General features: G+C 42.4%; 1 protein-coding gene across 1 annotated transcript; it reads right to left on the minus strand.

The window, feature by feature from the left end:
• Positions 1-5,409: 5,409 nt before the first annotated feature.
• On the minus strand, positions 5,410-8,325 carry CMA1 (chymase 1). Its single transcript, XM_032180309.2, has 5 exons — positions 8,238-8,325; positions 7,417-7,567; positions 6,527-6,662; positions 6,086-6,340; positions 5,410-5,716 (listed from the first exon to the last, which is right to left on the minus strand). The coding sequence occupies exons 1-5, from the start codon at positions 8,293-8,295 to the stop codon at positions 5,573-5,575; spliced, it is 744 nt and encodes a 247-aa protein (XP_032036200.1). The 5' UTR covers positions 8,296-8,325; the 3' UTR covers positions 5,410-5,572.
• Between the last annotated feature and the right edge of the window lie 2,419 nt (positions 8,326-10,744).

Raw genomic sequence — 10,744 nt, forward strand, 5'->3', positions numbered from 1 at the left:
ATAAATAGTCAAGACCCATCTGTGTGCTGTATTCAGGAGACCTATCTCATGTGCAGAGACAAACATAGGCTCAAAATAAAGGGATGGAGGATGATCTACCAAGAAAATGGAAAACAAAAGCAAGCAGGGGTTGCAATCCCAGTCTCTGGTAAAACAGACTTTAAACCAACAAAGATCAGAAGAGACAAAGAAGGCCGTTACATAATGGTAAAGGGATCAATTCAACAAGAAGAGATAACTATCCTAAATATATACACATTTAATACAAGAGCACCAGATTCATAAAGCAAGTCCTTAGAGACCTACAAAGAGACTTAAACTCCCACACAAGAATAATGAGATACTTTAACACCCCACTGCCAACACTAGACAGATCAACGAGACAGAAAGTTAACAAGGATATCCAGGAATTGAACTCAGCTCTGCACCAAGCCAACCTAATAGACATCTACAGAACTCTGCACTCCAAATCAACAGAATATACATTTTTCTCAGCACCACATCACACTTATTCCAAAACTGACCACATAGTTGGAAGTAAAGCACTCCTCAGCAAATGTAAAAGAACAGAAATTATAACAAACTGTCTCTTAGACTACAGTGCAATCAAACTAGAACTCAGGATTAAGAAACTCACTCAAAACCGCTCAACTACATGGAAACTGAACAACCTGCTCCTGAATGACTACTGAGTACATGAAGAAATGCAGGCAGAAATAAAGATGTTCAATGAGAACAAGGACACAACATACCAGAATCACTGGGACACATTTAAAGCAGTGTGTAGAGGGGCATTTATAGCACTAAATGCCCACAAGAGAAAGCAGGAAAGATCTAAAATTGACACCCTAACATCACAATTAAAAGAACTAGAGAAGCAAGAGCAAACACATTCAAAAGCTAGCAGAAGGCTAGAAATAACTAAGATCAGAGCAGAACTGAAGGAAATAGAGACACAAAAAACCCTTCAAAAAATCGATGCATCCAGGAGCTGGTTTTTTGAAAAGATCAACAAAATTGATAGACTACTAGCAAGACTAATAAAGAAGAAAAGAGAGAAGAATCAAATAGATGCAATAAAAATGGTAAAGGGGATATCACCACCGATCCTACAGAGATATAAACTACCATCAGAGAATAGTATAAACACCTCTACGCAAATCAACTACAAAATCTAGAAGAAATGGATAAATTCCTGGACACATACACCCTCCCAAGACTAAACCAGGAAGAAGTTGAATCCCTGAATAGACCAATAACAGGCTCTGAAATTGAGGCAATAATTAATAGCCTACCAACGAAAAAAAGTCCAGGACCAGACGGATTCACAGCTGAATACTACAGAGGTACAAAGAGGATCTGGTACCATTCCTTCTGAAACTATTCCAATCAATAGAAAAAGAGGGAATCCTCCCTAACTCATTTTATGAGGCCAGCATCATCCTGATACCAAAGCCTGGCAGAGACACAACAAAAAAAGAGAATTTTAGACAAATATCCCTGATGAACATTGAAGCAAAAATCCTCAATAAAATATTGGCAAACTGAATCTAGCAGTACATCAAAAAGCTTATCCACCATGATCAAGTGGGCTTCATCCCTGGGATGCAAGGCTGGTTCAACATATGCAAATCAGTAAATGTAATCCATCATATAAACAGAACCAATGACAAAAACCACATGATTATCTCAATAGATGCAGAAAAGACCTTTGACAAAATTCAACAATGCTTCAAGCTGAAAACTCTCAATAAATTAGGTATTGATGGGATGTATCTCAAAATAATAAGAGCTATTTATGACAAACCCACAGCCAATATCATACTGAATGGGCAAAAACTGGAAGCATTCCCTTTGAAAACTGGCACAAGACAGGGATGCCCTCTCTCACCACTCCTATTCAACATTGTGTTGGAAGTTCTGGCCAGGGCAATCAGACAGGAGAAAGAAATAAAGGGTATTCAATTAGGAAAAGAAGATGTCAAATTGTCCCTATTTGCAGATGACATGATTGTATATCTAGAAAACCCCATCGTCTCAGCCCAAAATCTCCTTAAGCTGATAAGCAACTTCAGCAAAGTCTCAGGATACAAAATCAATGTGCAAAAATCACAAGCATTCCTATACACCAATAACAGACAAAAAGAGAGCCAAATCATGAGTGAATTCCCATTCACAATTGCTTCGAAGAATATAAAATACCTAGGAATCCAACTTACAAGGGATGTGAAGGACCTCTTCAAGGAGAATTGCAAACCACTGCTCAATGAAATCAAAGAGGAGAGAAATAAATGGAATAACATTCCATGCTCATGGATAGGAAGAATCAATATCGTGGAAGTGGCCATACTGCCCAAGGTAATTTATAGATTCAATGCCATCCCCATCAAGCTACCAATGACTTTCTTCACAGAATTGGAGAAAAACTACTTTAAAACTCACATGGAACCAAAAAAGAGCCCGCATTGCCAAGACAATCCTAAGCCAAAAGAACACAGCTGGAGTCATCATGCTACCTGACTTCAAACTATACTACAAGGCTACACTAACCAAAACAGCATGGTACCGGTACCAAAACAGAGATATAGACCAATGGAACAGAATGGAGCCCTCAGAAATAATACCACACATCTACTACCATCTGATCTTTGACAAACCTGACAAAAACAAGAAATGGGGAAATAATTCCCTATTTAATAAATGGTGGTGGGAAAACTGGCTAACCATAGGTAGAAAGCGGAAATTGGATCCCTTCCTTACACCTTATGCAAAAATTAATTCAAGATGGATTAAAGACTTAAATGTCAGACCTAAAATCATAAAAACCCTAGAAGAAAACCTAGGCAATATCATTCAGGATATAGGCATGGGCAAGGACTTCATGTCTAAAACACCAAAAGCAACAGCAACAGAAGCCAAAATTGAGAAATGGTTCTAATTAAACTAAAGAGCTTCTGCACAGCAAAAGAAACTACCATCAGAGTGAGCAGGCAACCTACAGTATGGGAGAAAATTTTTGCAATCTACCCATCTAACAAAGGGCTAATATCCAGAATCTACAAAGAACTTAAACAAATTTACAAGAAAAAATCAAACAACCCCATTAAAAAGTGGGCAAAGGATATGAACAGACACTTCTCAAAAGAAGACATTTATGCAGCCAAAAGACACATGAAAAAATGCTCATCATCACTGGCCATCAGAGAAATGCAAATCAAAACCACAATAAGATACCATCTCACACGAGTTAGAATGGTGATCATTAAAAAGTCAGGAAACAACAGGTGCTGGAGAGGATGTGGAGAAATAGGAACACTTTTACACTGTTGGTGGGAGTGGAAACTAGTTCAGCCACTGTGGAAGACAGTGTGTCGATTCCTCAGGGATCTAGAACTAGAAATACCATTTGACCCAGCCATCCCATTACTGGGTATATACCCAAAGGATTATAAATCATGCTGCTATAAAGACACATGCACACGTATGTTTATTGCAGCACTATTCAGAATAGCAGAGACTTGGAACGAACTCAGATGTCCATCAATGATAGACTGGATTAAGAAAATGTGGCACATACACACCATAGAATACTATGCAGCCATAAAAAATGATGAGTTCATGTCCTTTGTAGGGACATAGATGAAGCTGGAAACCATCATTCTGAGCAAACTCTCGCAAGGACAGAAAAGCAAACACCGCATGTTCTCACTCATAGGTGGGAATTGAACAATGAGAACACTTGGACACAGGAAGGGGAAAATCACACACTGGGGCCTGTCATGGGGTGAAGGGAGGGGGGAGGGATAGCATTAGGAGATATGCCTAATGTAAATGACAAGTTAATGGGTGCAGCATACCAACATGGCACATGTATACATATGTAACAAACCTGCACGTTGTGCACATGTACCCTAATACTTAAAGTATAATAAAAAAATGATAACCAGGAAAAGATGTTGAATTTATAGACAGCAATTGTCCTTTTTGTAGAAAAATATTGAGCTCCTGTATTTCAGGTTAAAATGGCATGTCAATTTTTCAGATGAAGTAACTGAACATATCGAGTAGTATCTTTAAGTCATATAGCTGGTAGAAGACTTGAAACTAGAAACCAGAGCTGAAACGAAGTCAAAAATTCTCACTTTGGTATGGTTTCATGTTTCTGAAAAAAAGTCAAGTCATACAGTGCATTAAAAATTTTTTCTGATATCTAAGACTATGATAGAAATTTCATATGTATATATGTGCATGTATGTATGTGTGTATAATAAATCACTTTTTTAATACCCTTGATGTGATGTATTAAATGCAAAGCAGAAATTATTTGGAAGATGAAATATATAGGAATAAATTATAAAAAGTAAAAAAAAATAAAAATGCTGAGATTAAAATTTTTATGCATGAATCTTTGTGTGTGTCTTTAATTCTTTCTTAAAGACAAATTCCCAGCAATAATTCACTTGGTCAAAGGTATTCAGCACACCCTCAGAAATGATGGGTGTTGCCAGCCTCAGGCTCTGGCTGTCCTGTCCCTGTCCTGCCCTGTTTTCTCTCCTCCAGTCAGTCTCCCATGACAAGGGTTTGTGTTGAGCAAGCTCTAGGTTTTGGTCTTCCTGCTGGTTTGGGTGAAGCCATTTGTGGATGGGTGTTGCTTGTGCAGACCTTGTGATGCTGTCTCTCCTCTAATCTGCTCTCAGTGTCTGTTTTGTAACAATGAGTGAGTGGGAGGCAATGTTCTCTGCATATCAGATGAAAGCTTCACAGAGGGAAAATCTTTTCTTGTCGATGTGGGCTATGAGGAGGGCCCTGTGTGGCATCAACTGCCTTCTTTATATCATGTATCTAAACCATGGTCTTCAACGAAAGAGAGCCAGTGGTCTTCAACGAAAGACAGTGATCTTTCTTTCCTCCTCCCTCCCTCGTCTGGGGGCATTTAGCAACGCCTGGAGACATTTTGGTTGTTACAACTTTGCGGTGGAGAAGGGGGTGTTTCTACTGGCATCTAGTAGGAAGAGGCCAGGGATGCTATAAACATATCTTGTTTATAATTCAAAATGTTCTTAGTGCTTCTGAATATTACTAAAGATAAATCAGAATTTGTATAGGGTTGATGATTAAGGCAAGGAAGGATTTGGTGTCTTTTCTTAAGCTGGAAATATGGATCCTGCCTTTCCAGGGAAAATCTCTTCTTTTTCCTCATTTTTTTCTTCATTATTTCCTCTCTATTTCTTTCTCTCTCTCTCTCTCTCTCCCCCCCCTTTCTCATACACACACACACACACACACACACACGCATACACACACACACACACCCCTTCCAAATCCTTGGGTGCTTGGGCTGGGAATCAGGTCGCTATGTGCAGGGAGAAGAGAGCAGCAGAGAGGGGACACACACTCACGACTACAAGCTGTGTCTTCACTGAGGTTTATTGAGAGTTCTGTGACCCGTAGGATACTTCTGGAGGCTTAGGGTTGTGGCCGAGGGACCAAGTGTAGACCAGAATGAGTGGCACACACTTTGCTGCTCAGGTCCAGTTCCAGGTTCCCTTTAAGGCTGGCTCAGGATCCAGGGTTAATTTGCCTGCAGGATCTGGTTGATCCAGGGCCGGTAATGGGAGATTCGGGTGAAGACAACAGGGGGCTTTGCATCCGACCGTCCATAGGATACGATGCCCTGGGCCACCCCAGCACACACAAGAGGGCCCCCAGAGTCTCCCTGTAGGGGGAAGAGAGAGAGAAGAAGGTGAGCCCGGGAAGTCCTCCGCTCCTGTCTGCCAGCCAGCTTGGAGTCACAGTGAGACCTAAAGTCAGACCCAGGAGGTGGGGCTCCTCACTTATAAATCTAGTTCTGATGCCCCTTCTTCCTTTCTTGGGACTGTTATCCACATTCTTCACATCACTGCATGCCCCCGGTGCAGTAAACTGGAAAGGACGGTCAGAGGCTGTCTTGGGCCATGGGAGGACAGACAATTCCTGTGACGCCCACCCTCTCACTGGCTGACAACCTTCTGACCCCATCTCCTTCTAAGAGCATTCTGGTCCCTGAACAGTGAGTTTTGGAGAAGAAACCTAGTTGGAGGATCACCTTAAATGCAGATTTTGTCTTCCTGGGATTGCCCACACACAGCTGAAGATTGTGGTCAAAGTCTCTGAAGTGGCTGCAGGACTGGGGATCCATGAGTCTCAGCTTCACCTCTTGCAGAGTGTCTGAGCCCGGCTTCAACACACCTGTTCTTCCCCAGCCAGCCACCCGGCACATTTTCCCAGGTGGGACAAAGTTGAATTGGGATGGGAGGGGGAGAGTCCCCACAGCCAGGGTCAGGCTGGCTTTCTCCTTCAACTGTGAAGGGAATGAAGGACTGTCAGTCCTCGAAATGGGCTCTGGACAGTTGGAGGTGATCAGGGAGGGACAGGGTGAGTAGCTTCATGTTATAGCCAAGTCCTAAGAAAAATTCAGGGCAATGAGGACCTGAAGGAGAAGCTTAGGAGAATGGGAAGTGGAAAAGGAGAAGAGAGGTGTTGTCACCTTTAGTAACATGATATCGTGGTGAAGAGTAGAAGTGTTATATTTTGGATGACGGAATTGCTTTATAACCTCAAGCTTCTGCCATGTGTCTTCTTCCTCTGTTATGTTATGGGCTCCAAGGGTGACTTTTATAGACCTGTTGTGAGGAAGAAGGAAGGAAAAGGAGGGACAGTGATGGCTTGGGGTTTCTCCTGAGGTAAGCTCATTCTGAGAAAAGGGGACTAAATTCTGTCACTGGGTCGCTGGACTCTACCCTTCTCCCTTTTCGTGGGCTACTTGTGGCGTTTGAGGGCTCAGGCTTTACTCATGAAAGAGCTTTCTCAGGGAACAGACACAATTTCTAGGACCCCTGGAATTGCTGGAGAATGAACAGGCCAGGGAGGACTCAGGGGACAGGGTTCACACTTCCTAATTCAGGGAACCCTGCATGAGGGCCAGCCCCCTGAAGCAGGAGATATCAGTTAAAGGGGAAAGTGGGGGTCTCATGTGGACCCTGTTCTCTGCCTCCCATAAAATGATGGGTTCAGGACCCTGAGAACTACAGGCCAGTGTTCTTGAAAAGGCCATAGAGGAAGTGACCCTGAGACTGGGTGGGGCCCTGAAAAGTGAGCCGTGTGTCTTGAGTTGGGTAGGGGTGAGGGGTGCTACTGCTACAAGAGGGACCTTGGACAGGGCCTCCTTTTCCTCCGAAGGGGAGCTTAGCTCACAGTGACTGAGGCTCAAGGAACCTATTCAAACACAGACTAAAGTCTTTCAGCCCAAGTCTTCCCTCTCCTGAAAGTTGACAAGACCAAGGACCCCCCTCTTCAGGCCCCAGTGCAGGTGTATCCCTTGTTGCTACTCTGGTTGTTTATCTCGCATTTGGAGATAAATGGACCCTGTTGTCTCACCTTCCTGCACAATGAGCAGCCGTCAGCACAAAGTTCCGTCTTATCAGGAAACCACCACAAGATTTTGAAGGACCGTTGGAAGTTACAATTTCCAAGTAGGCCATGTAGGGGCGGGAATGTGGCTTGCATTCTGTGCCCCCGATGATCTCCCCTGGAACAGAGCACCCCATAGTTTGAAACGGGCATAGATACTCTCTCCAATGAATGGACAAATTGGGTTAAAGCTGAGCAAGTCTTCCCTGGAATCTCTTTCTCACTCTGTGTTCCGCCCATCTTCTCTCTCCTGTCTCCTGTATTTCGTATCTTTCCTCACCCATAACCTCCCAGGTGAAATCTCATTCTTGTCTCTGCTCCATTCAGATGTTTTCATCTCAGACTTCTCCCACTCCCACCTTGCCCTGGCCCATCCTCCTCTGTCTCTGCGTCGAACCCGCTGTCCAGGTTCCTGTTTTAGATTTCTCCATAGCTCGTGAGCGTGGTCACAGAGTGAGCAAGTCACAAGGTAATGGGTAGCCCTGCTGCTCAGAAGATTAAGAGGACATGTCTGTTTTCCTGGGGATACCCCTTTTCCTTCCATTTGCTCTGGGCTTTTCTACAATTGAGGTGAAATTCCTTGTTCCTGGGAGCTCTCCTAGGCTGTAGAGAATGGCAGTGGGTGGGGGTAGGGGTGGGGTGGCACGCATCCCAAGTGGAAATTTCCCTCTGGGACTCTTGAAGAGAGATCTTGGAACCCTGTTTAAGAGTCAGCTATTTTCAGACTAAACATCATTGTTTCAGGAGCTGATACTGCAGATTTCAGAGGGAAGAACCCCGATACTCACCAGCTTCAGCTCTGGAGCACAAGAGAAAGAGCAGCAGGGGGAGAGGAAGAAGCAGCATCTTCCCAGAGAGGCTGCCTGAGCAAATGCTGGTTTTCCTTTCCAGTCTTGGGTTTTATAACTCCCAGCAGGAAAGACAGGGGCAGGGCTGGTAACCACAGGAACTGCATGGTCATGTTTTCTTCTCTCACTCTGAATTGGCTGTTTCTGATCAGAAGTTCCCCCAGAATCACCCTGTGTTTTTCTAGAGAGGAACTTGAGCCCTGAACTCCCAAGTGCTGGCTTCTCAGATGTACCCTCAACTATGGTGCCTTTTCTGGAGTTGGGGGCAGGAAATGGAGGGACCATGTTTTTCTTTCCCAGTTAGGGCAGCTTGTGAAAGGCCCACTGAATGTTCAGTGCAAAGACTTTTATGGCTATTGTCCATAGTCAGAAATGCATATTGCAGAGTCCCAATGCATGCACATATGTATGTGTGAGTATGTAAGCACAAATTAAAAGTTTCAGGAAACAATCTTTATCTTAACCATGTGCAATGTTCTCTGTTATTTTCCATTCCACTCCACTCCACTCCATTCCACTACATGTCAAAACTTGAGCAACAACCCCACTTAAAGGATAATTCCTTGTAATTTGAAAAACATTGACCTGGATCTCTCTCCTCCTCTGAACCACAGGTTTTTGACAGAAGAGAGACCCAAGGAGGGTAGATGTGGGAAAGGAACAGACCCTAGGACATAACTTTATGCAAAGAGCAATTGGGAATGGAATTAGCATTTTCTGAAAGTCTAGGCATATCATATATTATCACAACTCTTAGATATATTATTACTTTCATGGCAACCCTATCAATATGTATTACCACTATGATCATTATCATGTCATGATAGTCAATTTCTAAATCAGCTATCATAGCTTATGGTTCAGAATTAGATTTTCCTGATTCCAAGTCAAGGGCCCTTTCTGCTCTAGCACTAGAGAGAAATAGAAGAATAGAGTCCTGCCAATGTGCAGGGGAAGTAAAGATGTAGAAGGGTGTTTGCTCCAGAGAGGTTGGGGTTTCCTACTGTTACATTAAGAATCAAGCTTTCCACAACAACCTGGGGACACACCATTACTGTCACTTTACAATTGTAGAATTGAGACTCAGACACATTAACATGACCAAGATCACACACCCTATAATATCAGAAGTGGGTTTCAAGCACATAGCTTTTATTTTCCCTGGACTTACAGAAAGCAGTCCACATGGTGGACTGTCATTTCTCTTGGAGGTTTATAAGGCATTTAGTTCAAAGATGGGGATGTATAGTGTATAAGTGCCTTTCCCAAATCATCTCACTATGCCCTTGGTCTCAGCTTGGGCTTGTGACCAGAGTGATCTACTTCTTAGTATATATTGGCCAGGTCCTCTGTTGCTTTTAACTTAATTTCCCAAGTTCTACCTACAGCTCTAACTCTCTCTAGAATAAGACATTTAAACACATTCCTAAGGTCGTTTCAAATCTGGTCTTCTTAGGTGTCCTTATACCACTTTTTTCACTCTCTCAGGGGTTGCCAGAGAATATTCAGAATGCCCAGTTAAATTTGTATTTCAGATGAACAACAAATCAGTTTTTAGTTAAGTATGTCCAAATATTGAATGGGACATACTAATACTAAAAAATTGTTGTTTATCTAAAATTTGAATTTAACTGGGAATCCTGTATTTTGTATTTGCTAAAGTTGGCAACCCTTCTCTGGGCATTCCACCATTAGCAGAACAGAAGAGAATCCGGAGCTGGAGAAGTCTTGTCCTGTGGTCTTACATCAGTTAGACCAAAAAATCAGAGGCTTAAACAAATCAAAGGTGTTTGTTTTCACTGATATAATGAGAAATTGAGAGGTAAGTAGTCTGGGGCTAGTATGACAGCTCCACAGCATCAAGATTCAGATCCACCAAGACTTAAGTTTTGTTCCACCTGCCTGGCTGAGGGTGAGGAAATGGAATAGCTATAGCCCCAGTCAGGGGACCAATTTCAGAAACGAGGACTGCACTATCTGCTCACATTTTCTTCTATGCTTTGTCATATGTATACTTGTGTATTTTAAGAGATTTCCTTTTTCTCTTTTTTCTTCCCCCTTTGGTTATTTTGTATATAGCATGTTGGTAGTGAACTTTATGGTTTAGTGTACAGTTATCAAGTTGGGAGACTAGAGAATATCAAATTGAAAATGTGACCAAACTATTGTTGGAACAAGTATCACCTAGAGACACAGTACTTGAAGTTAAAAGCAGTAACTGTTGAGACTGGGTTATTTCAGTTCTGCTGAGTCAAGCCTAATTTTCCTTTACATAAAAGATAGTAAAGATTATGTTCAGTGGGATAGTTTTTGTTCTTGGAAACTTTAAGTATGGCAAAAGAATGAATGTTGATGTTGGGCAACCAAGTGATGGATTGTAGTGGACGTTTTCCATTTATATGGCTCTTTAATGTCTCTGGAACACCCTTCCTGTATTAGAGGAATTC

This window comes from Hylobates moloch, unplaced genomic scaffold, assembly GCF_009828535.3.
Source record: "Hylobates moloch isolate HMO894 unplaced genomic scaffold, HMol_V3 SCAFFOLD_16, whole genome shotgun sequence".
Classification (NCBI taxonomy): domain Eukaryota; kingdom Metazoa; phylum Chordata; class Mammalia; order Primates; family Hylobatidae; genus Hylobates; species Hylobates moloch.

Coding starts and splice junctions, on each gene's coding strand:
- CMA1 (XM_032180309.2), bottom strand. CDS start 8,295: ATGCTGCTTCTTCCTCTCCCCCTGCTGCTCTTTCTCTTGTGCTCCAGA. Junction 7,568..8,237: donor GTGCTCCAGAGCTGAAGCTG/GTGAGTATCGGG, acceptor GCTCTGTTCCAG/GGGAGATCATCGGGGGCACA. Junction 6,341..6,526: donor ACGATATCATGTTACTAAAG/GTGACAACACCT, acceptor TTCCCTTCACAG/TTGAAGGAGAAAGCCAGCCT.